Source organism: Megalobrama amblycephala, linkage group LG22, assembly GCF_018812025.1.
Source record: "Megalobrama amblycephala isolate DHTTF-2021 linkage group LG22, ASM1881202v1, whole genome shotgun sequence".
Taxonomy (NCBI): Eukaryota; Metazoa; Chordata; class Actinopteri; order Cypriniformes; family Xenocyprididae; genus Megalobrama; species Megalobrama amblycephala.
The window spans coordinates 26,115,924-26,141,827 of NC_063065.1; the positions used below are offsets into that span (position 1 = coordinate 26,115,924).

General features: G+C 34.4%; 2 protein-coding genes across 9 annotated transcripts in view; one reads left to right on the top strand and one right to left on the bottom strand.

Annotated features, from left to right (window-relative positions):
- elovl2 (ELOVL fatty acid elongase 2) overlaps positions 1-7,118 on the top strand; it is an 89,985-nt gene extending 82,867 nt beyond the window's left edge. Inside the window, exons 6-8 of the mRNA XM_048175311.1 lie at positions 907-1,031; positions 4,198-4,332; positions 6,731-7,118. Of these exons, the coding sequence (XP_048031268.1) occupies positions 907-1,031; positions 4,198-4,332; positions 6,731-6,853 (383 nt within the window). The 3' untranslated portion in view covers positions 6,854-7,118. The remainder of the gene's footprint in view (positions 1-906; positions 1,032-4,197; positions 4,333-6,730) is intronic.
- Positions 7,119-7,859: 741 nt separating this feature from the next.
- Positions 7,860-25,881, bottom strand: sycp2l (synaptonemal complex protein 2-like). 8 transcript variants are annotated; one of them, XR_007182600.1, is made up of 34 exons: positions 23,367-23,809; positions 23,040-23,159; positions 22,804-22,920; positions 22,603-22,704; positions 22,462-22,486; positions 22,201-22,286; positions 22,028-22,116; positions 21,548-21,582; positions 21,325-21,467; positions 21,173-21,225; positions 21,017-21,062; positions 20,818-20,910; positions 20,676-20,736; positions 20,337-20,500; positions 20,192-20,231; positions 20,056-20,098; positions 19,874-19,907; positions 19,736-19,779; positions 19,595-19,652; positions 14,766-14,903; positions 14,455-14,504; positions 14,281-14,326; positions 13,940-14,042; positions 13,767-13,813; positions 13,557-13,674; positions 13,406-13,473; positions 12,402-12,462; positions 12,192-12,290; positions 11,101-11,207; positions 9,695-9,789; positions 9,358-9,503; positions 8,689-8,738; positions 8,365-8,446; positions 7,860-8,061 (listed from the first exon to the last, which is right to left on the bottom strand). XR_007182600.1 is itself a non-coding variant. In XM_048175303.1 (34 exons), the coding sequence occupies exons 1-34, from the start codon at positions 23,370-23,372 to the stop codon at positions 7,993-7,995; spliced, it is 2,631 nt and encodes an 876-aa protein (XP_048031260.1). In that variant the 5' UTR covers positions 23,373-23,806; the 3' UTR covers positions 7,860-7,992. The 8 variants fall into 8 exon arrangements, 7 of the variants coding, with proteins under 7 accessions (XP_048031260.1, XP_048031261.1, XP_048031262.1 ...); XM_048175303.1 differs by having other exon boundaries at positions 9,365-9,503; positions 23,367-23,806; XM_048175304.1 differs by having other exon boundaries at positions 9,365-9,503; positions 14,766-14,882; positions 23,367-23,805.
- Positions 25,882-25,904: the final 23 nt, after the last annotated feature.

Below are 25,904 nucleotides of genomic sequence, written 5' to 3' on the forward strand. Positions count from 1 at the left end.
ATAAACACTATTCTTTTGAACTTTCTATTCATCAAAGAATCCTGAAAAAAAAAATATTGTACACAAATATTTTGTACAATTGTACACAATAAATGTTTCTTGAGCAGCAAATCAGCATATTAGAATGATTTCTGAAGGATCATGTGACACTGAAGACTGGAGTAATGATGCTGAAAATTTAGCTTTGCCAACACAAGAATAAATTACATTTTAAAATATTTTCAAATAGAAAAGTTATTTTAAATTGTAATAATACTTCACAATATTACTGTTTTACTGTATTTTTTTTTAATTAAATAAATGCAGCTTTGGTGAGCAGATGAAACTTTTTTTAAAAACATAAAAAATCTTACCGATCCCAAACTTTTGAACAGTATATATTCAAATAGTGGAAATATTTTTGTCATCAACATAATATAATTTTGTCTCTGGAATGGTATTTGTCTCACATGGTGAGAGGGGGTTGAATATAAATGCAGAAGATATATTAAAGTAATAAAAAATACAAATAACTCAAAAACTGAAAAACAAAACACAATTAGACTGAACTGATTACAACAACATCACAGCCTTAGAAGGACAAGAACTGACAAACAACATGGGAAACACAAGGGCTATACCTGTACATGTAGTACATCCAGAGCTACAAGGGTAACAAGTAAACAAGGCACAACTAGGAGAAAATCCAAAGAAACCCAATCAACAAAGGGACTACAAAACTGGCACAGGAAACCAAGACAACAAACTATACAGGGAACATTCTCTCTACTACACAGGGAATGTATAACAGTATTGAAAATATAAAACATTTTTTTTATATAACATGTTTATTTGCCATAATCTTTGCATGTTATCAAGTGGCATGATGGTTCAGTTCAAGCTGTATATTGCAACATCTTTGTCTAGGTTTCTTTGGACCGATGCTAAACAGTTTCATCCATATCCTCATGTATTCTTACTATGGTCTGTCAACCATCCCATCCATGCACAAATATCTGTGGTGGAAACGCTACCTCACCCAGGCTCAGCTGGTCAGTGTGCAAACTCTCTACACTCTGCTCTTACATTTCCATTTTCCTTCACATTTTCATGCTTACAGTCCTTATGAGACCTTAATTCTGCCATTATCCTTTACAAAAAATAACTACACTTCAAGTTAATTTTATTAAGTACACTTAAGTAAAGTTCAAGCATATTTTTATGTATACTTTATGTATGTAGTAAGTAATATCATACAAAATCATACTAATATCATTGTACTAGTAGTATACTTGTAAGTGTACTCTTTCAATACTACTTGGGACTAAATTGGCCCACTTTTCATGTATAAAAGTAGTTTACAATTATGTTTTTCATTTGTACTGCAACTATAATACAATTGAACTTATAGGTATACTGATAGTTTACTAGTTGAATAATTGTAGCACATTTGTTAGTTTATGAAAGTACACTTTGGCACTGTTTACACCTGATATTAAGATATTTGGTCGATCACATCACAAGAGGACAAGGGAGACACATACCCATGTACACCTGGTGTTTAAATCAGTCTCTTTTGTCCACTTTCAACCACTTCTGTCCTGATTTCTTCTGAAGGGAGGGTCTATGAATGGGTAAATGTATGGGTATTTTCAGATCTTTCGATCTAATGGATGAAATAAGCTTGTGCAATTTACATATGAACGCACATGAAAACAATGGAAAAACACACAGAGAGCATCAGCTTTTGTTTCTGCTCTGAAAGCTGCAAGACCACACCAAACACTGTGAGTGTATGTTAGAAAACAGGAATGGTGAGAGAACATTGTGCTTCAAATCAAATTGGGTCTTCAGCTGACACAGTTTAAATCCCGTCTGGGTAGCACACATCCCATAATGTTTATGCTTTAGGTCAGTAGGCGGAGAGTAGGCAGTCTTTTTAGTTTGAACGCATTTGACTTCATGAGCGTTTAAACTATGAAAGCAATCCGGTCGAATGCTTTTTTGACTACCTCTAGACGTGGTTGAAAGTGGACAAGCTCAAAACTTTTTAGACCCCATTTTCATCTTTAGCGTTGTCCACTTGTGATCCAGTCAATGAAAACACATCTATAACACATCACCAGGTGTAAACAGGGCCTTTGAAGTATACTCTTAGTAAACTACTAGTTTAGGAGTTTTATACAAGTAGGCCTATACTTGAACATCATACCTATAGTTTACTATTTACATATTATTTTTGCACTAAGTATAGGGGGGGGGGAGTGGGGTAAGATGAGCCAGTGGGTAAGTTGACCCACCCCCTGCATCTTGGCAACCGTACACTTTTATTGTCAGGTGACCATATATTTTGGAACCACCCCATAATTTCTGCCAGATTGTGAAAAGGATAAGCACATGGAAGGGGTAGAAGTCACTCATTTACTTTAAAAATGTTTTTTGGCTTGTCAAAGTAAAATTTTAGCATAACAGATGTAATAGCTGTTACATCAAAGCAAATTTGTCCAGGTCTAAAAATATTCATGATGCAAAGTGGTGATTAAGCAACGTATAAAACCATGCAAATCATTTAGCAAAATATTAGCCTGAATTGGTAAGCTAGCTAGTTATTTGATAGGAACAGTGTACAAGTACACCAAATCCTTATCTGATACGAACCAGAAGATGCTTAATCATGCATATCTTTCCTATGGTTGACATTGCAGAGAAACTACCATGCCAAGAACCTTTTGACTAAAATGTTTATTAGTTTCAGTGACATTTTCTACATTCTTCATTTGACATTTATTCATTCTAATTTAGTTTTTATTTAATTTTACTCAACAAACTCTCTGTTTATTCTGCTTGTGGGAAGGTTACAACTTTGGTGTTCAACATATCGTTTCAGAGATGCAAACAATTAAAGCTATTGAAATTTCAACTTTTTATGGTTTATGTTGTTTAAGTTAGATTTAAGAAAAGAAATATGATTATTTGTAACAGGAAATTTGATTATTAAATTAGTTTTTAAAATATGTAAATTCTCTTTACAATTTCACATGGGTTTAATTCAGATTCAGATATTTTCATTGCACTTATGCCTCATTTTCCCTTATCTTGAGGACCACATAAGTAAAAAATGGCTCATCTTACCCCACTCTCCCCATACTGCTATGTTCCTATTTACATATTAATTTTTATACTTGAAATTTACCTTTAATTGTATTTTAACTGTTTCCCCGCCAGCATTTTTTTAAAATCTTTTTCACAAAAAGTTCATGACCCCCAGAATATTTTGTGTATGAATATCTGAGCATGCAATATATCAAAAAAAAAAAAAAAAGAATATATAGAGAATATGTATATTATATTTTTTGATCAACACTTGAATGGGTAAGTTTCATAAAAAAACAAACAAACAAAAAAAACATTTTGAGCAAAAACCTAAGAAAATCATGTGAAAGACATCCGGATCGGATTCATAATGGTGATCAAAAACATAGATGGAGTAGATTGCTTGCATCAACACCACCAAAGCTTACACAGTCCTATACCTCTTCCTGGGTTGACATTTCTTTCAGTAACATTAAATGGGCGGTCACACTACACTTTTCATCTTTGACTTTCATACGCATTGCATCAGTATATGTAGAATGCGTCAGACCGGAAACACAAGCTCATGTGAAAGGTTTTGCATTCCAAATTCAGAGATGGTCCTATTATTGGGAGATACGAGGGTGTGCCGAGGTGTGGTTTGTAGCACTGCAGGACGCAAACAGACCCTTCTTGAAAATTCCAGTGGCGGGGAAAGGGTTAAGTAGATTTGAAGTAGATTCCTATGTACACTATCAGTGGACTACACAAAAATTGAAACTCAGAATTAGGAACATCTGTTTTCTTTATAAATCAATATTTCTAAACAATGTAATCTATGAGTTTATAAATATGTAAAACTATGTGGAAAAAAGAATTTAATAGGCTACTCAATCAAAAAAGTAAACAACTACAAGCCAAGTATACTTAAGTATAATTAAGTATTTTAAGCATATCTCGATCAAAAGATTGAGTACAAATATAGACCAAATATACTTAGACTTTTCTGTCAGGATAAATCAAGTATGCTTAAATTTAATTTGAACTAATGTAACACTTTTTTTCTGCTCTGTTAGGTTCTTTTTGTTGCATTTCATGTGTTATAAGATGGTTGTCTTCCCAGTAATGTTCTCTTCTTTGTCTCAGGTTCAGTTTGTATTGACTATAACACACACAGTAAGCGCATGGGTCGTTCCTTGTGGCTTCCCTCTGGGCTGTCTGAAATTTCAGACCTTCTACATGTGCACACTTGTCGTCCTGTTTGTCAACTTCTACATGCAGGTAAGAACTTCTACTCTTCAAAATCAGGTCAGATGATCTTTTGCCCTCACTTCAAAAAAATTAATCTTTTTTTTTTTTTTTTTTGACATTCTTCAGAAAATATAAACTTATAAAATATAAACTATAAAAGGGCAATGCCACCAAATAGGAAATTGAGTGGGTGACCCTGGCCGTCAAGGTCTACTATGCTGTAGAGTTTAGTTCCAACTCTATTATAGCACACCTTAAAAATCTAACCAAAGTCTTCATGATTACATGAAAGTTACAGGCAGGTTTGTTTTAATAGGGCTGGAGCTAAACTCTGCAGGACAGTGGCCCTCAAGGTTCATACGCTCAGGAAAAAAAAGGAGAAAAAAAAGTCACCTGACAAAGGAATTTTGTCAGGCTTGTTCAAATGCGAATAAAAAACAACACTGGTGATTATATGAAACAATGTCAAGTTGGCCGGTAATATTTTAATGAATTCTTACAATGCAAGGTTGTGAGAACATGAACATGAATGACGCTTGGAGCAGTGATGCATCGTCACAAAAGTTTAAACTTTGCCAATTTAAATATTTAAGTGCAAGAACATGCGAACGGGAATTCTCGCACTGTGGGAAGTTTTCTGTGCAAACATCCGAAGCTTGTGTACTGACGAAAAATGCTACCTATCAGATACCAACAATATATTTGCATTGTTTTAAGGGTAGGTTTAGGGTAGGGGTAGGTATGGACGTTAAAAAAAGCCTAATGAATATGATTGTTGGTTGCACAATCTGTTAGGTAGCACAAATCGATAACGAAAAATGCTACCTGTTTTAATGGGAGGTAGCACAATCTGAGCGGGTATCACAAATCGTCAGAACAGCGCACACACAGAAAGCCATGTCTTGGCTCTCTTTCATATCTTTTTGTGCTTGAAAGGACATTTGCACAAAGTATCCTAGTAAACAGTCAGTTATATCATGAATGAACAAAGTTTTTTTTTTTTGTATAGCTGTTCACACTGTTGTTTTAAATGTGGCCAATATCGGATTATCAGTGTGAACAGGTCATGGTTCTGAACTGACCTGCATGCGCAAAAGAACGATACAAACAGGGTTGCCAGGTTTTTAACACAAAATCCACTTAACTGCTTCTCAAAACTAGTCCAAAACTAGCCTAATCCGCATTCCGTGGGGTATCCCAGTAAAAATCGCGTTCCGGGGGGATACATATCATATTAGTGCAGTCGCTTCAACCCACGGCAACAGTGGAAAAACTAATCTAATTGTGCAGGAAAATCGGGGACTTGGCAACACACAGCACACTGTCATATGGAAGTAAACACGGAGGGCATTAAAGTAAGCAATTACGCTTTTATTTACAGTGTGATCTGCCACGGAAGCCAGCAGGCAGTATGAAAAATGAAGACTATGATGTGACAGACTTTTTTGATACGAGCCCTCATGTTTTGCTTGTATTATAGAACTGTCTCTGTAATACTTACACATTTTGACACATCACTGCCCTCCTACTGATTACCTTTCACAACTGTCTTGATAACGTTGGGCATGTAAAATCTTTGAATAGACTCCCATCAGCGCAGAATCGTGACGAATGTTGATCTTGAGTGATGTAAAAATCACAAATTCTGATATGACTGTTCACACTGCGGTCGCATAAAACATCTGACCTGTATCAGATTTAGTAACACTTACGGAGGTGGCACAAATCGGAATTGAAAAGATCAGATTCCATGTGGTTTGTACTATTCACACTGTCATCATGGGGAAAACAGATGAGTCACATCTGGTCAAAAAAACAAAACAAAATCAGATTTGGGCCACATTTACTGTACCTGCAGTGTGAACGTAGCCAAAGTGACAGCAGCCTAATAATCCTGCTGCTGTCTGTGTCATTAATGTTAATCAAACAACAACAACAACAACAAAAAAATGAATAACTCGCTGCTCTTGTCTGAATAATCTACATTTAATTTATACATTGAAGACTATGTAGTGATTGTTTTACATTTAATTACTTTATTAAATTTCTGTACCTGAATATTGTGAATTTTCACTTTATCTAAAATGTTGGTGTCATAACTGCCTGTTTCATGGCTAGTAAAAAAAAAATTATTTTTAGTAAAAAAATTATTTTTTGTCACTGGCCATTGGCAGGTGTGGCAGAAAGTTAGTTTTAGGCCCTGGTTACATATATTGAATTTAAACATTACTTGTCATTTCATGTTGCCTGTTTGTGATTATGCCACTTGCTAGTCAAAAGTTGTGAAATTGGTTAGATCATTCTTTTAATCCGCTCTGCTTTAAATGCCTCCATCTTCTGGTGATTTGGGTCAAGCTTAGTCAAGTATGTGTGCTCTCATGCTTCCAGTCTTATCAATTGTTAAGCAATAAATGGCTGTTCTCTGCAGACATACAAAAAGAGAAGGCTGGAGGGTGGCAGAATGGCTAAAGTTGGAGAACTTAAAAACAATCATTCGAATGGCCTTTCATCCTCTCTCAATGGAGCCAACTCCAAACAGAAGCTGCAGTGATGCCACGACATGACCAATAGAATGGATCGTCTCAGTCCATTTATGCTGAATATTTGCGTAATAGCCATGATCATCTGAAAATCAAATTCCAGTTTTTACAATTAGAATAGAACTTAACCATTTTGTATCTTTGTTTTACACATCTTTGTTTTCCTTAAGTCTCATAAATGGAGCAATGTAAAACGCTGTACAATAATTTTGAAGGGAAAAATATTTGTCCAACTATTCAAAATAAATGCCTCTGTTATAGAGTACATCTACTTTATTACACATCTTTGCTTGTTTATCTCTAATGGCAAGGAAATATTCTATAATTTTCCCTAAATCACTACACTATCTATTGTTCAACAAAAGATGCCATAGGCATCCCTATCAGCCCTTTATCTGATATGCTGATATAACCATTTAGTGTAATTGAATATATTGGTATGTAAGATCATATAACATATATAGTAGCACTAAGACACCAAATTTTCATTATCAGCCAGACATGGATTGTTGTGTACAAATATTTCATGATAAATGCCATGTTAAAGACCCCATGAAGTTGTTTGACAAATCCAATTTTGTATTTCCTATTGCTACAAGAGGTTGAGGTGGGAGACAAAGGGCATGTCCTGTTGTTTAAACGGTGAATATATTAATGTCTCAGCCATGAACCATGTTCTGCTACATCTTATTGCTAATCTTGGCAGGTGCTACAAGCGACAGACACTTATTCTGAAGTGCATTTTATTGGAATGTCATGAGTGCAGGTTGAGTCATCAGTATTTTAAATCTGTTTTACCAGAAAATAAAGATTGTACTTTTTAACTGTGTATATCTGCTACATGTTAATTGTCAACTTTTAAAAGTAGATTAGAATGTATGACCCAAAGACAAAAAACTTTGTCTTTGGTGCAAACCTGTAATTTTTTTAACCTTTTTAAAAAAAATTAATTAAAAAAAAAGCACATGAAAACGATGGATTGTCTTCATACTAACAAACTAAATAAAGCACTTGAAGTATAAAATGACGTTGTGTGATGTTTATTATATAATACATTCACAATGACAATTCAATTGTTTTAATTAGGAGTAGATGTTTCTGAAAGACAGAATGAAGGCATATGAAAGAAAGAGCTTTATAGTGTAAAGTCCTACGAGGGATCTGTAGTGGTGGTCTCTGATAGGGCAACCATGGATGATTGTCCTCGAGGAGAGGTGGGCTGGAGAAGATGAAAATTCAAATGACTTATGGTGTCTGGGTGGTATTTAATTGCATGCTGATCTATTAATTGTGTATATATATATATATATATATATATATATATATATATATATATATATATATATATATATATATATATATATATATATATATATATATATATATATATATATATATATATATATATATATATATATATATATATATATATATATATATATATATCTTAAGTTAGACATTCTTGCTCTGGAAAGTCTATACAGTACTGGCAAACAAAATCTATAATGAACAAACCACTTACTACAGTAATTTTGGCCTCTCTTCTCGCTGATAAACTAAAAGATGCTTCAGCACTCGTATTAAGGATTAGGAGAGAATCCAACCTGCACAGGAGATCAGAAACTCTTAAGAACTTACATTGGTCACATGGAAATCATCTTAACATACAATAGTCACAACAGATAAAATACAAATTACAAAACATGAATATTTGAACAGCTCAATGAGAGAGTTCAGACAGGGTGCTGGACAAAAAAAAAAAAAAAACACCCTTCCCCCAATTTACAGACAAAAAAAGCATGTTCATCTGGTCAAGCACACATAAAACTGATGTAGACTTTTCTACCTCTTCTGCTGTCTATCACAGAATGCCCGAACTTCCGACTGCCAGAAATTCTAAAACAAAGAGTTCCAAGAGTGTATGACACAGCACTTCAGCAACAAACTTTTGCCATTAAATGCACTTTGTTCAGGAGAATATAAACTCAGCAAAAAGGAAACATCCCTTTTTCAGGAGACTGCATTTTTAAAATCCAAACAAGCTTTAGATCTTTATTGGAAAGGGTTTAAACAATGTTTTTCATGCTTGTTCAATGAAACCAACACTTACTACATATGGACTTGTGGAAGAGGCCTTAAAACACTAACAGTTCACAGGCAGTAGACCATTAAGGTCACAGTTACAATAACTTAGGACACTAAAGAGACCCTTCTACTGACTTTGAAAAACATCAAAAAGATGCCCAGGGTCCCTGATCACCTGCGTGAACATGCCATAGTCCTACTAGGCTACATTTCTTATTTTCTAGGCCATTGTCCTACATAGTACTACTTTTCCCCCCATTTCAGTTCATCAAATGTCTGTGAAACTTGTTTAGTTTTTATCTCGCCTGTTGAAGCTTTTTATGTTCATACAAATATTTACACATCAAGAAATATATTGGAGAAAAAGCAGTTGAAAGTGCGGGGATGTTTTGTTTTTTTGCCGAGTATATAAACATTTCAGTTTGCCTACACTTAACATGAAAATGTGCCTGTTGTATTGAGAAACGGAGACAAACCACAGTCTCCTTCTCGATGGTTTTGAGAGACAGACAGTCCTGCTCAAAACATTCCAACTGCTGCACCACTGTGTTCTGAAACTGCTCCAGATGCTCCAATCTACATGCAGAGCAGCATGGTTAGTTTTCTGCACCTCATCTATAATAACCATTTAGATAAAAATTTAGCAGTGTTATTTTAGTCAGCTTAACTGGAGATGTTTTTAAACTAGTTATACATTTACATGGTTTATGGACAAAGCAGGACAAAAGAACCTGCTGAACGCTAATGCTGTGTTTTGTACGCTGTACCTTTGATTGTGTACAGTTCCCAAGAGAGAGGTCACATTTCTCTGACAGTCCGTTAAAGATTGCAGTGATATGGCTTCAATCTTCTTATACGTGCTCTGGATCACAAGGAAAAGAATTCCCTTCTGACTAAACAAGTCAGGGGCTAGTTAACCAGAAATGTCTCCCATGCTGTACCTGTATTTGCATTTACACTACCGTTCAAAAGTTTGGGATCGGTAAGATTTTTAATGTTTGTGAAAAGATTTTTTTTTTTTATTAAATAAATGCAGCCTTGGTGAGCAGACAAATTCGGTATTGGCAAAGCTGAATTTTCAGCATCATTACTCCAGTCTTCAGTGTCACATGACCCTTCAGAAATCACTCTAATATGCTGATTTGCTACTCAAAAAACATTTGTGTACAATTGTACAAAATATTTGTGTACAATATTTTTTTTTTTGCAGGATTCTTTGATGAATAGAAAGTTCAAAAGAACAGCATTTAAAATATCATCTTTTGTAACAATAAATGTCTTTACTGTCACTTTTGATCAATTTAATGCATCCTTGCTGAATAAAAGTATTAATCTCTAATTTCTTTAAAAAAATAAAAATAAAAATTCTTACTGACCCCAACCTTTTCAACGGTAGTGTATAAGGTTACAAAAGCTTTGTATTTCAGATAAATGCTGTTCTTTCGAACTTTGAGATGAAGATTTGAAATTAAATTTACATAAGGAGGAGGAAACAATGGTGTTTGAGACTTACTGTATGTCATTTCCATGTACTGAACGCTTGTTATTCAACTATGCCAAGGTAAATTAAATTTTTAATTCTAGGGCACCTTTAAATAAATGCTGGTGAGCAGACAAAACTTTAAAAACATTAGAAATCTTATCAATCCCAAACTTTTGAATGGTAGTGTACCTGTATGTCTTATTTCATTGAACACAAAATGTTCTACTGACAAGCCTCAAATATGACAAAAAACAATGTTGGAATTAAGCCATAAAATTACCTCTATGAACAGGCCAAAAGTCACAGTGCATTAAAAATACTTAACGCATGTCATGATGTGACTGATTGCATCATAGCCAAGGCAAAATATGTAGTTGGTTTCAGTGAACTGAAGCTATCGACTTCAGAATACATGGAATATAGCACATAAGTCATATGGCCTTCTCTTTTGTTTGTTTGTTTGTGTTTTTTTGGTGTGTGTGCTTTTGGAAGTTTGACAGCACCATTTTTTCTTCTACTGAATGGAAAAACTGCTGCTCCGATATATCTGCTAAATATCTTCTTTATGTTTAAGAAAGGAAAAAAAAAAAAAAACCTTTGGAATAAAATGAATTTGAGTTAATAAAACAATGTTAAAATGAATGCTAATAAAATAATTGGAAGTGGAAAGGCTGCAGTTTTTGTACTCACAGAAAAGTGTGCTCTCAACTGAGTTTTAAAGGAGTTAAATGCAGCTCTGACACCTGCACCCAACTCTTCCTCTGACTCATCTTCCATCAACACTTCAGTTATTTGCTCTACATGCACAGAGAGACAGAGACAGAAAAAAAAAAAAAAAAAAACCTCATTTGGCATTCAGGTCACTCTGTTTGGCAGTGAGCAGCAACACACAATGGCTGCTTTTCATCCTCATTTCAAACAGAAAAACAAGAGCAAAAAAAAAAAAAAATTAACCAAAACTAGCTACAGGATCAAAAGATTTGCAGATTAAGTTAAGCAACACTAGTGATTTGAACAGACCCTGAACTCTTAAGCATTACACTTTTAGATTACTCCATTTTGATAGTTTACTTAATACATTCTACTAACTATAAGTAACTTTGAAACTACACATCAACTAACTCAGTATTAGTACAGTATTAGTAGGCTTAAGGTTTGTGTTAATGCAGAATATTCTGACTATAAGCAACTTTGCCAAATGTCAACAGAATTTCTGCTGGGGGACCATCAAAATAAAGTGTTAGCAGATTAAGCAAATAGTCTACTAATGCTCTAATGACAGGTAGTCAATATGCAGTTATGCTGCTAGTTACCATGTAGTTATAAAGTTGCTCATAGTTAGTAAATGTCTAAAGTGATCTCAAAATAAATTGTTAGCAACTTTTACAGTATGTGTATCTCATCTTGTGCTGTATGTGCAGCATTCCTGTAACTTGTGTGCTAGCAATGCCAATGTCATGGGTTTAATCCCCAGGGAACACATGACATAATTAAATGTATACCATGAATGCAATTGCTTTGGATAAATGTCTGCCAAATGCATAACTGCAAATGTGACATGAATAATATCATGTGCAGCTTACCAAGGTACTATTCAGCACCACCATACTTTTCAGAAAAAAAAAAAAAAAAAAAAGATAGGTTTTTAATAAAAACTAAATTTGTCTAGACTCAATACTCCCATATGCATTTGAAAACTCAAGGGTCAAGGTTTTTATAATGTGGGTTTAGCATAAATGTAACTGTTCCTCTATAAGATGTTAAAGACTGAATGCATTTACCTGCAGCATCCTCTAGTGGACTAGACAGGAAAAGTCTTCTAGGTTGGAATGTTGGTTGTCTGGGTAGCTGGTTGTCCCCTTTTAGACCCACATACAGCTCTGTGTGGCACATGTGTGTCCTCTATTACCACCAACATTGTTACTGATTGCTGAAATCTTTTAGGGGTTTAAGTGTGTCGAAAAGTATGTCACTGTGTATGGGGTACTCACCTGATGATTCAAGTGCTTCAGTTTTTTGGGGTTGTGGTGTTTCTTTATCTAAACAGTGTTCCTAAGACAGTACACACACAGATTTGTTTTTGTGAATTGTGGGGACATTCTATAGGCGTAATGGTTTTTATACTGTACAAACCGTATTTATCACCCTACACCAAGCCTACACCTAAACCTACCCATCACAGAAAACTATGCACATTTTTACATTCTCCAAAAACACTCATTCTGTATGATTTAAGCCTTTTGAAAAATGGGGACATGGGGTAATGTCCTCATAATTCACCCTCTCCTTGTAATACCCATGTCATACCCATGTCATTATACAAATTTGTGTCCTGATGGGTTACAAAAATGCACACACACACTCACATATACAGTTTCTGTATTGTCCGTCAAATGTTAAAGAGCAAAGTAACAGAAAATTGTTGCTTTAATAAGGATCTATATTTAATTTAGTGCGTTTAATAAAGTGTTTGATTAATTTAATTTCTGTATATTTACTACCTATTAGACAGGTAGGAAGGCCACAGGTAAATATGGCATAGGTTTATGTGAAGATTGTTTTAAATTCACTTAAATTAAGAGTGGTTAATTTTTTAAAGCCTAATAAATGTTGAAATTGATAGCTTTTAGTTATACTGTAATGCTGAATGTCTATAATGTTTAAAAAGAAAAGAAAAGAAAAAAAAAAAAAAAAAAAACAACAATTCCATAGAGACATCAGTAGCTGTATTAGTATCGGTGATACTAGACTTCATTCATAAAGATTCCATTAAACAAATATTTTAAATATACTGTCTTTAAGTTGTTTATACATTAATTTGGAAAGTAACTGAAATTACAATATAAAATATTAATATTTTTAAATCGCAATTACAGAAAGAATGCGATTTAGTTTTTTTTATTAACTATATATATTTTTTTCTCTTAAGATAAATGCATATGCTGAATAAATGCATATGCTGCATATGCTTCAAAGAACTGAAATCAAGTTGTACCTCTTCAATAACATTATCAAGTTCCTCTGCTTGTAAACTGGTTTCAGAAACACTCTTGTTTTGAAAACCTTGAAAAGAAACCACAGTGTCACAACATTTAGATTAAAATAAGCAATCTTCTGAGATTGGCCTGAGATGTAATCATACTGACCTGAATCAGCAGTGGCCTCTTTAAGTAAGGACGATTCTCTGTTCAGTGATCTCCTTAGTTTGACTTGAGACTGCCAGTCTTCACTTGCCATTTGAAGTCTTTTTTTAGGTGTTGAATACTAAAAATCATAAAAAGACCCACATTTTTATGCCCTGCATAAATTTGGCTATTTTGATCCTACTGAAAATCTTCAGAAAAACTGCATTCTACCTTGGGGAATTCCTCCTCATTACTGCTGGGTGACGAAAGAGGAAGAACTATGCAAGAGTTATTAAAAAAAAGAAAAAAAAAAAAAAAAAAAAGAAGAAAAAAAATGAAGGTTGGTTGCAGAATATCTGAAGGAATTATAAAGTGATGTAGTCCTGCAGAATGAGGAATGATACCTCTGAGTTTGCCCTTAGTTCTGGGTTTTCTCCTGCTGTAGTCAGCGTGTGGGATGTCCTTGCGGAGAAATCCTTTTTCTGAATGAATCACCCTTATTTTCTTCTGCGATCAACCACATTTTACATTTAATTTATACATGTATGGATTTTGTAGAGTCTTATCCAAAGCTACAATAGATAGGCATAAGCAATTTGTCACAGAGCCAACAATGTTCAATATACAATGTCAGGTTTATTAGAAAGCTACATTAGGCAAGTTATAACATTTTCAAATGCACCAATGTCTAACATGTATAAAATTACAAATTTAAATAATGGGGCCTTGACATATTATAGCTAACCTTCACAGGAGTTCTACCCAGAGTGTCAGGGAGGGACTTTGTAGACCTGATGAAGAAAGATGCATGTTTTAGTGAAACTATTGTACTTGACATACAGGAGTAGCACTCCTGCATTTCATCTGCTGATTTCAATATTAGACAAGCATCAGGCGACCATGTAGAGATGTCACTTACCCGTTGGAAGATGGTGTCTGACAGAACAATACAGTCTTGGCACGCTCAACCTAAACAGAAAGACCAAATTTCAACTTAATCTTAAACTTCAAAACTGAGAAAATTAATAGGTCTTGAAACTTTAATCTTAGTTTCTCATTTTCAACAGTCATTTGAGTGGTAATACATGGAACATTAAGACACTGGCCAGCCCAAGTTAAACAATACAATTAACAAACTGACCCAGAAGCACAAGATTTAGTCAAGAAATTAATATTGAAATAGTCAAAAACTGGACAGTCGGATCTGATGTGTCACTGCACTCCACTGACCTGGTACCTCCATAAAGCAGCCATGAATGTTATAGTCTTTGGCTTCTCGTCATGTGACTTCCCTGATCGTTCTGTGTCAAAAGTGTCACTCGGACATTGAGACACCTCAAGGATCACCTGGGGTAGCCATATACACACCTACTCATATGCCAGAAAACTACATCAGTTCTTCATCATGTGGCCCTTTGACATTATTCCTGCCAATTTTATTGTCAGTTAGCATCCAAAGTGTGCTGTTCAGTGCAAAATACAGTTCTTGGGGGGAAAGATCAAAGAGCACATTGTGACAACACCTGCTTTTTTTCCCCCAAATAACATTACCAAATGATCAAATAAATATGTATAAAAAACAAAGCATCAAAACTCTGGAGATCAGATCATGAAGTCCATCAACACATTAGTAAAGTACCAGAACGAACAAACACACAAAAAGTATTCGCACACTGTAAATTCAAATAGTATTCCTTACTATAAAAACACTAGTATGTTTAACCAAAATGTTGACTTTACTACAAATTTGTAATTGTTGCTGAAATTTTAGAACAGATAATTCCCATAACTAATGTAATTTGAGTAAAATTACAAAAAAAAAAAAAAAAATTCAAGACATGCCAAGACATCCCTCCACACAGTGCAGAATCACACAGACTGAGGATTCAATGTTATGTTTGCAGAGTGGATCTACTTCGGTGAAATAAAAGTAAAAGCTATTCTTGCTGTCTATTAATGGCTTGTTTACTCAGAAAACCCAAGTTAAGATCAATTAGTTTGATGTTGATTTTCCTAAAAAGGTTTTTGGTAACACTTTACTTGAAGGGGTGTGCATAAGACTGACATGACACCTTCATAATCTTGACATGAATATGAAGGAGGTTTTATGCATGTTTTTGACAACTGTCATTAAATGTCATTTGCTCAATTATGTCATTTTTAATGCAAAGATGACATTGTTTGAGATGTCTTTGTTACGACAACTTGACAAACCAATACATCATAACCTGTCAGTGTCTTTGTCATGACAACTTGACATTAGCAAAACATCATAACCTGTCATAAACATGACATAGCAGATTAATTATCAAACTTAAAAAACTACTTAGCTTTATGGGTTAACATTACATTATTTTGGTAACACTTCAGTATAGGGAACACATATATAAACGATTAACTATGACTTTTCCCTCAATAAACTCTTAATTTACTGCTTATTATAGTTAATTGTTAGGTTTAGGTATTGGGTAGGATTAAGAATGTAGAATAAGGTCATGCAGAATAAGGCATTAATATGTGCTTTATAAGTTCTAATAAATAGCCAATATTTTAGCCATATGAATGCTAATAGTAATAAGCAACTAGTTAAAAGACCCTAAAATAAAGTGTTACCATTATTTTATAACAGTGTCATCTTTTTTAAGAAATTTGAAATAGTCTATTATCTGACCTTCTGTTGGTGGAAACTTAAACAAAAAAAAAAAAAAACATGAAACGAAAAATAGTCATGACGCTGTTATAAAATTATTTGTCAGAGTATTGTCATTAAAATGTCATTAAGTGACAAGTTCAATTTGTACCACTGTACTTGAGCTCAAGATACATATTCATGACACTATTATAATGGCCTCATGACAGCCAATGTCAAAACCAACCACATGACAGTTTAATGTAATGTTAACCCATAAAGCTAAATAATGTCAAGTTGTCATGACAAAGACACTGACAGGTTATGATGTATTGGTTTATGTCAAGTTGTCATAACTCGGACATCTCAAACAATGTCATCTTTGCATTAAAAATGACATACCTGTAACTGAGCGAATGACACTTAATGACAGTTGTCATAAACATTCATAAAACCTTCATATTCATGACATGTGTCATGTCAGTCTTATGCACACCCCTTCAAGTAAAGTGTTACCAGTTTTTTTTTTTTTTTTTTACACTTACCATGATGGTGATTCATGTTCCCTTTGGTTGGGCACTTGGAACTTTGTTGAAGATTTTATAATTCTCTCCATTTTGGTGCAGCCACACATCAAGAAATCATTGTTTGTGGTTTCAAATGAAGAGAAGTAATAAAAAGATGATCTGATTTCTAACTGAATGTTGTTTAGTTAAATGTTTAATTTTCGTATTCAGTAGTAATGTTTTAAAATGTTTGCGCTAACACTATGTTATGAACATCTTGTTAAACTTTTAATTGAGTATCTGTAACAGTAGCTTACAGCTGACCACTTGAGCTACACACAGATCTCAACATTCAGCATGCAAACCACAACAATGGTGACAAAATTTTATTTAAAGTAAATTAAGTACTCTCTACAGTTCTTTTAGTTAGTAGTACTCTCGTGTAAGTGAACTATACTAACAAAGCTTTTGCTTGTTTGCAGAACATAATATAACACTGTTAGTTAAATGGAATTTCTCGTGTAATCTTACTATTAAATCTTAAGTAAGACTAGTAAATATTCTAGAGTATGTTAACTAGAATTGACATTAAACTTGATATATATTACTTAATTTACTTGGGAAGAGTTAGATTTCTTTACTTTTAATAGATTATTAACTTCAGTTTTCCCTTTAAGTTTGCGTTGCAAAAATAAGGCAATCGGTTTCCAAACTTTTTTTTTTTTTTTTTTTTTTTTTAAGTAAACTGAACTTGTTAGAATTTACAGTGCAGTGACATTTTGTTTTGCAATGTTTGCTGCTTCAGTATTTGTAATTATTTTTTCACGTTTCTATTGTACACTGGGGGAAAAAAAGCATTTCATAAGTTTTAAAAGGCTGTTGTTGGCAAAACATTCATTATGCAAAGAGTCAGAATTTACTGGGTTTTCCCTTCTTCATAATCTCTGAACTTTGCTCTGGCATGCTGGATAACAGCTTCTGGGCCAAATCCTGATTGATGGAAATCTGTTCTTCTGCTTGTCCACTCACCGACTGACCAGGGGTTCTCTATGGGATTAAGATCCAGGAAGTTGCCTGGCCATGGATTTAAAAAAAAAAATAATAATAATAAAAAAATAATTCAATGTAACAATCTTCGACCCACTTCATAAGTGCTGCATCATGCTGGAAAAAACAGATCATAAAATTACTCTTGAATAGTTGGGAGAACATGCTTTTTCAGGATGTTTTGATACCATTCTTTGTTAATAGCAGTGTTTTTGGGCAGAACTGTGAGAGAGCCCACTCCCTTGGATGAAAAGCAGCCCCAAACATGGATGGTCTCAGGATGGTTGACTGTTGGCATGACACAGGACTCATGTTCACTTTTTCCTCTCCCAAATAGTTGATTTTCCGGATGTCCCCAACAGTCACAAGGGGGCTTCATCAGAGAAAATAACTTTGCACCAGTCTTCTGCTTTCCAATCTGTGTATTCCCTGCAAAATTTCAGTCTGTTCTTGATGCTTTTCTTGGAGAGAAGTGGCTTCTTTGCTGTACTTCTTGACACCAGGCCCATGTCAAAAAGTCTTTGCCTCACTGTGTGTGCAGATAAACTCACACCTACCTGCTGCCAATATTAAAGGATTAGTCCACTTTCAAAATAAAATTCTGATCATTTACTCACCCCAGTGTCATCCAAGATGTTCATGTCTTTCTTTCGTCAGTAGAAAAGAAATTAAGGTTTTTGATAAACATTCAGGTTTATTCTCTTTATAGTGGACTTCAATGGCCTCCAAACAGTTAATTTCTCCAAAAACCTTAATTTCTTTTTGACTGAAGAAAGAAAGATAAACATCTTGGATGACATGGAGGTGAGTAAATTATCAGGAAAACTTTATTTAAAAATGGACTAATCCTTTAAGCAAGTTCTGCACTGGTAGTGACACGATTCCACAGCAGATTCTCAGGAGGAGAAAGTCCTGGCGCTTCCTCCCCTGAAGACTTCTTCACTTCAGTTGAACCTCTCTTCTTGTAGTTGTTGATAATATGATAAATGGTTTGTCCAGACGCAATATTCTTTGCAGAAATTCTTGCAAGTGAGGCCATTATGATGCAAAAAGGATGATGGCTGTATGCATTTCTTTGGAGGTAACCATTGCTAACCCAAGAACCATGATTGGAAGCACTTCTTCCATTCTTTTAATAGCAATTGGTCTGCTCTTATCCAGTCAGAATGATAGTGATTAGCTACTTGTTCACACTTTTCCCATGTGCTGATGATATGATTAGTGAAAAGATGATAGCTGGTAATTTTTTGCCAGGGCACTCTGAATAATAATCTAGAAACAATGGGCATTTCTACAACTGAATCAGCAAACTTTACAAAACAAGATTTGTCACTGGCTCACTGCTAATACTTTTGGCCACGGCTGTACATTTTGGTATGCCTGTCACTATGAGGACTTTCGACATAATGGAAGGGGTGTCCAAACCTGCTCCTGCAGGGTCACTGTCCTAGGCAGCGTTTCCCAAAAGCACCATTTAAAAAAAAAAAAAAAAAAAAAAAAAAAAAAAAAAGCCTGCACTGAGCTTGCCTGGATTCATTATGAAATGTAAGAAAACTTTCTGCATTTTTACATTTTTAATTTAAAAAAAAAAAAAAAAAAGTTTTAGTGATTTGAATTACGAGGACACCAGCATGTCCTAAAATGTAAGGGCCATGAATATACACACCACAAAATAAGACTTTGGGTCCTCATAATGTAGGTCAAACCAGAACACACACACCACCCCACACCCACCCCACACCCACCCCACACCCACCCCACACCCACCCCACACCCACCACACACACACACACACACCACACACACACCCCACACCCACCCCACACACCCCACACCCACCCACACACACCACACACACACACACACACCACACCTACCTCTGAATCTGAATGATCCTTAAAGTGAAAGATGTCTTCGCCTGGGATTCCTTTGACTCTTCACTCACCAAAGAAAAAAAAGCATAAAACCACTGTGTTCTCTATCAGAGGGTGCACTTATCTAGCAATAAACAGGCTTACTTTGATCTTGAATATCTGCTTGGTCCACTCAAATGAAGGGAAACCTGAAAAATAACTGGCAGTTGGTGAAACTGGGTTCCCATACAACCTTTCACATGTGACTTCCTTAATTTTTTTCTGTCTGGATTATCTAGTTACCTGATGGATGCCTTTAGTTTCTCCAGCAGGTGAACTAGGGAAGAAAAATACTTTTATGAGAGAAACTTTGAAATCAGATACTAATTTGTCTAATGAAATGAAATGCAGAAATCAAGATGCCTTCTGCTCTCTCAATGTAAACACTGGGCTTTACATAAATTTCCACAGTTAGACAAACATGCCTTGAAAATTTCTGCAGCTTCATTGTTTGTTCATGTTGGGGTCCTGTACAGGATGAAATTTCATATTTATGAATTTGGAAGAATATAAATTAACTTCAACACTGCAATATCTGTCAAGAATGTAAACACGTTGTGCCTTCTATCATGGTCGCGGCATCCCCTGATTGCAGAGTGTCCTAAAAATAAACAAATATTAAATAAAACAAACAAATAAATAAACATACATTTATAACAACTGCCTGGTATGTGAAGCATATTTACACATTTGAATATGCCAGTACCTTTGAGGCTGAGTCAGACTGTGGTTTCTCTGCAAAGACTTTCTTCAGGGCTGTTTGGATGTTGTGCTCTGAACTAAAAATGATTTTGACCATTTTGCCAGTGATCTCTCCGTGAGAGATTGGGGTACTCATGTGAACAGACAATATCTTCTGATCATCACACTCTAAAGCAATAAGAGAGAAAAATTCATTTGAAGACAAAAGTTTAATGATCTGAGCAAATATTAGGGTGTTTCATGTTTGTTTAGTTTTAGTACTATAATAATAGCGAAAGCCATGATAGAAATTTTATGCATTTAAGAAAAGCTTTTGATTGGAGCCATTTGTTATTAAACCCACCTTGAAGATCATACATGCTGACAACATCTTTAGGCAGGTGAATCAGCTCCCACAGTGTGTTCTACCACAAATGGAAGCTCAGTTTAATTAAAATACTGTTTTATTAAAAAACCTTTATGCACATTAAATATTTTGGACACACCTTTGGGTCATTTACAAAGAAACTAATGGTGGATGTTCCAATGTTGAAATCCACCCAAAATTCCTTTAGAAACTCATCTTCAGGCTTGAAGAGCTAAAAAAAAAAAAAAAAAAAAAAAAAAACACTGGGTATAATGGAAGAAAATGTCTACAAGATTTTTCTTCTAGTTACATTTATTTTGCAAACAATTCATGCTTACCTCAACTGAATCAAGAAATGCCTGAATACAAGGGAATGAGAAGACTCTATAAGACAGAATAACAGGATCATGAAAACATGTCAAAACTTTACGGATACAGGATAAAGCCAGCATAATAATAATAATAACAATAAAATCACAAACTCTCAAATGTACCTTCTTGAGTTCCCAAAATAACAATTGAGTTCATTCAGAAATGTTCTACAGTCCTTTAAATAAAAGAAAAATAGAATAACTTCAATACCTGCAACATATTGTGCCTATAGTGATTCTAGTTTGAGCAGTAAAAAATAAGTGCCTAAACATACAGTTTCAAAATCTTTGTCACGAATTGAAGTAAATGCTGAAGCAAAGCTTCTGAAACTAAACCATTTTCCAGCAAAGTCTTCTCTTAGTTTCTTCGGTGTCATCCTGCAGAGTGCTTCAGAGATGGCCACCTGCATTTCATAATCTGGTGACAACATTAGATATTACAATGTGAACATTGTGCCATTGCTTAAATTCCATAAAATGACAAAATTGATGACTTACCACCAATGTCTGTCAGCGCTTTTGCCAAGTCTTCTCTGTAAGCAATGACAAGGCAAAAGTGTTATATATATATATATATAAAAAAAATTTTCGTAATGGAAACTCTAGTCTATGTGTGCTGTTGTAGAGCAATCTGTTGTCCACTAGAGCGCAGCCTTTCAACATGCACATACTGTATGTGTTACATGAGCGCTCCAACGTGACTGCAGAGTAGCCTATCTTTGTTTTTTTTTCTACTAGGATGTGCATTGTGCGTTTTGCATTTAACGTGTATTACAAAATTGCAGTCGTTATTTTATATTTATTCTACGTAGAGCTTAGAACGATAACTAGAACTATTTGTATTTTAGTGAACCTGTCGTGAGTGCTCTCAACTTGCTTGTGATTGGATGGGAGCGTGGCTCATTTGAAGTTTAAGTGAGTGTCTCACAACCATAGGCTACTCTATTTAATGGCAATGCGTGCTGGTTGACGACTTACAAGAGCCCGGTATGATCATCTGACTGGCAGAGTTTCTTCCTTATGTCTTTGGGACTGCTGTCCAACATAGAGTTTATGGTTCTGATAGCCTAAATAAAAATGATGTCAAATTATTTTACAGTATAAATGTTTTAGCCAGTAATTATTGCTGCCAACAGTTTAATGAAAATTACCTCTAGACGCAGACAGAAAGGCACTTCATAATCCAAAACAACAGCTCCAAACCGCAGCAGAAATATATCCAGGATCTTATTGCTTCCTTCAAACCATACAGAAATTATTAATAATACATTATTATTATTATTATTATTATTATTATTATTATTATTATTATTATTATTATTATTATTACTACTACTACTACTACTACTACTACTAGCACAACTATACAAAAAAATTAAATAAATAAAAAATTAAATTTTTGAACGGGTCACCTGCAATGGGGATCTGACACAGACTCTGTAAAAAGACATTTACAATTAGTGTCTAGCTTGGATGATTTAAAATATATTAAATAAATATATTGTATTAAAATATAATCACGCAGAGTTAGAGACAGAAAATGTAACTATTACCATTGCAACCTCGTAGAAAACTTCTATGAGTTTCATGGCGTCCCTGGGTGGTTTGTGCTGTTCTTTAAGATACTCTGACGCCATTTCAAACCAATTCAACATGTAAAAAAGTAAGCAGATGATAAATTATCATAGGCCACTGACCATGTAGGCTAATGTAGAGGTTTAATGTTAATCGGAATTAAATAAATAAATGCTTATCTTCACAACCAAGCCGTGATGAATAAGTTTCTGGATGCTGTCCTTATCCTTACTGATCAGATGTTCAATTGCTTGTAATATTAAGGAAACATTCTTAAGTTCGTTTTTATGCAGCTCCTGAAGAAGTGTAATAATATTAGTTTACATCCGTAAGAAAGGTCCACTTTTGCAGTAGAGAATCTTACAAAATAGCAAAACAGATTTGGAAACTCAGAAAAAGCAAATTCAAAACCTGCCTTGATTACAACTTCGTCCAGTCGATCGGTCAAGGATACGGAAGATTTTTCTTCAATTAGTATCATAATAGCCATGCTAACGTTATTTTGGACAAAGGCATCATGGAATCTACTCGTAAACTGTACAATTAAGAGAAGCACTGAATGAATTTATGGAATAGCTACTAAAAACAACAACAATAGGGTTGATTGGTTGTGCTTCAAATGAAAGTGAAATTAGATGCGCATATAGCGTAGGCTACTACTAATAGGACACATAATCAATCATGAATTTCAATCATAAAATCAATAAACCGCTAAAAAATAAACCTCCTGAGAAGAACTCACACTCATGATGCACAGGCAGGCGAGCTCCTTGGACTGAATGTCTAATTAAACACGCGTGGCTTTTAATTAGGCTCCATATATGAATGATTTATGAACTCTTTAGGCGTGAACTCTCAGTTACCAGCTATTTATTTATGACATTATTAATATTTGCTGAAACACTCTATAGACAATGTTTTTTTTTTATGTTGGGTTTAAGAATGTCTGAGAGACAATGCATTGAAACAGAGCGCGGGGGCAGTCTTTCCGACTTGTCTAAAGTATGCCTTATGAATATTAAGTAGCACGTTCGTTGCTGGATCTGTGAAAACGTCATATAGCCTACATCACTGTAGTTTTTACATAAAGTTTGCATAAATAGACCAACTTGTAATTTACCTGTCAGCGAAATTTTAAACATTAGATATTTAAATATTTTGTGACCACTGCCTGCATTTCTCCGCTCCTGTTAAGACACTTGCACAAGATTGCCATTAATTTATTTATTTTAAATTTATATTTAATTGAATCATTGTTCTGACTTGACTTAAACGAATGAAAAACGCTAATAATAATAATAATAATAATATATATATATATATATATATATATATATATATATATATATATATATATATATATATATATATATATATATATATATATTACCTACAGTGATGTGATTCATGTAGGCATTATAATAACGAGTCGTAGTTTAGGATTTGTGAATTGTCCAGCTGACCACACCCTTTCAGATAATCATAGGCCAACTGCGATGTAACATAATAATATTCATTAGCCGTCATTTGCGTTTTGTATGGGCTATAACGCCTACTTGGCATCAAGTTATATCATAACATGGAATTAAAATCAAATTATGATTAGCATATAATTAAAATGTAAATCGTCAAACAATTACCAATGTTGATTTACTATTTCTCTTCTTATGAAAGTGCATAACAAACACGCACGCACGCACACACACACACACACACACACACACACACACGCGCGCACACACATATTATGGGGAATTTCCATAGAATCATTCTTTTTATACTGTACAAATTGTATATTCTACATCCCTATTACTAACCCTAACCTAAACACAACTCTCAATGAAAACTTTCCGCATTTCTAAATAAATAAATAAAATGATATGATTATGGTTTATAAGCTGATTTCCTCATGGGGACCAAAAATATCCACACAAGGTTTACCAGAACCGCACACATGCTATATGCTTGCAAACTTAATGTGTGACTAAAATAATCCTCTTTCTGCATGTTTGTTGTGCAAATTATAGAAATGTAACCTTTGCCAACTGTATCGCTCCTTTGCATTTATTTATTTTGCAGACATGACAAAAGAGTGAACAAAACAGCAATGATAAGCATACTATACCTTTGCGCTGTTCTCCATAGAATGACAAAATAGTAATGCAAGACAGAATGAACAAATAAATAAAGAATGAGCAAATAAATGACTGGCTGCAATATTTTTTTTTTTTTAAATAAGCTACAATCACGAATGCGTAACGGTTACTTGCACTTGGGTAATGAGTTTCCCGTTAATTTTATGGCGAATTTGAATTGAATGTAAAACAGTTTGTCTTCATTATTATTATTATGTATGAATTAATGACTCTTATAATTATATTAAGAAAAGATGATTTTTGATGGTGAAGAATTAGGACAATTTGTAATATAACTTTATAAAATGCTGATTTCATCTGAAAAATATAATTTCCGGTAATCTTTAGATGTATTCATTTATAGGCTATACTTGCACTATTAATAGGCTATATGCTACTTCAACAAAATTGACAAAAGCACAAGAATGGACTGAAGAAAGACGGTTAGCCTACATTTGGTCCATGCAGTGGAAAAGGTAGATAACATTTAAATAAAATAAATATATGTAAATTTTCTTGTATTCTTGTATTCTTATGCCATTTATGGACGTCATATATAGGCCCTATATGTGTTTTATCAGGAGAATCGCTTGCTATTCAAAATGCAAGTTTCAGTTCAGTTCAGTTAGCCTATATAACATTTTGGAATATTTAAAAAGAGATTATTGACGTGCTTATAAGAGGAGTGACACTAGTTGATATAATAGATTAGGCTACTTAATTACAAGAATGTGCTAATTAAGTCTTACAAACATTTACAAACAGGAAAAAAGCAGCTGCATTCATTAAACGTTTGTGTCCGTGGTTGATGCATCACCTGAAAATCACTTATATTTCAATGACATCAGTGAACACTAATGGATACATAGGAAAGTGAGTGTTTATGAGCTGCGTTGTGTTTGTTGTGTTAACGACCGGTCCGTGTTGTGTCAGCAGTGCGGCTTTTCGTTTACACACAACAGCTAATGACCTGCAGTAGATCACATTACCTCACCAACTGGACCAGTCCTGTTCTGTGACCATCAGCCTCGGCTCAGTCCCAGTGAACGTCGCTTGCATAAATTTCGCTGACTTCGCGTGAAATACCACACCGTCAGGTTCACGTTTAAAAGAGGCTGTCATTTTCCCCTTAGAACTGTAAACGC

Excerpts from the sequence above, each read along its gene's own strand:
- sycp2l (XM_048175303.1), bottom strand. Across the intron at positions 22,705-22,803 it reads ATCACGGCTTGGTTGTGAAG|ATGTTGAATTGGTTTGAAAT; the intron begins ATAAGCATTTAT and ends TTACTTTTTTAC. Across the intron at positions 22,487-22,602 it reads TTTTCTACGAGGTTGCAATG|AGTCTGTGTCAGATCCCCAT; the intron begins GTAATAGTTACA and ends GTCTTTTTACAG.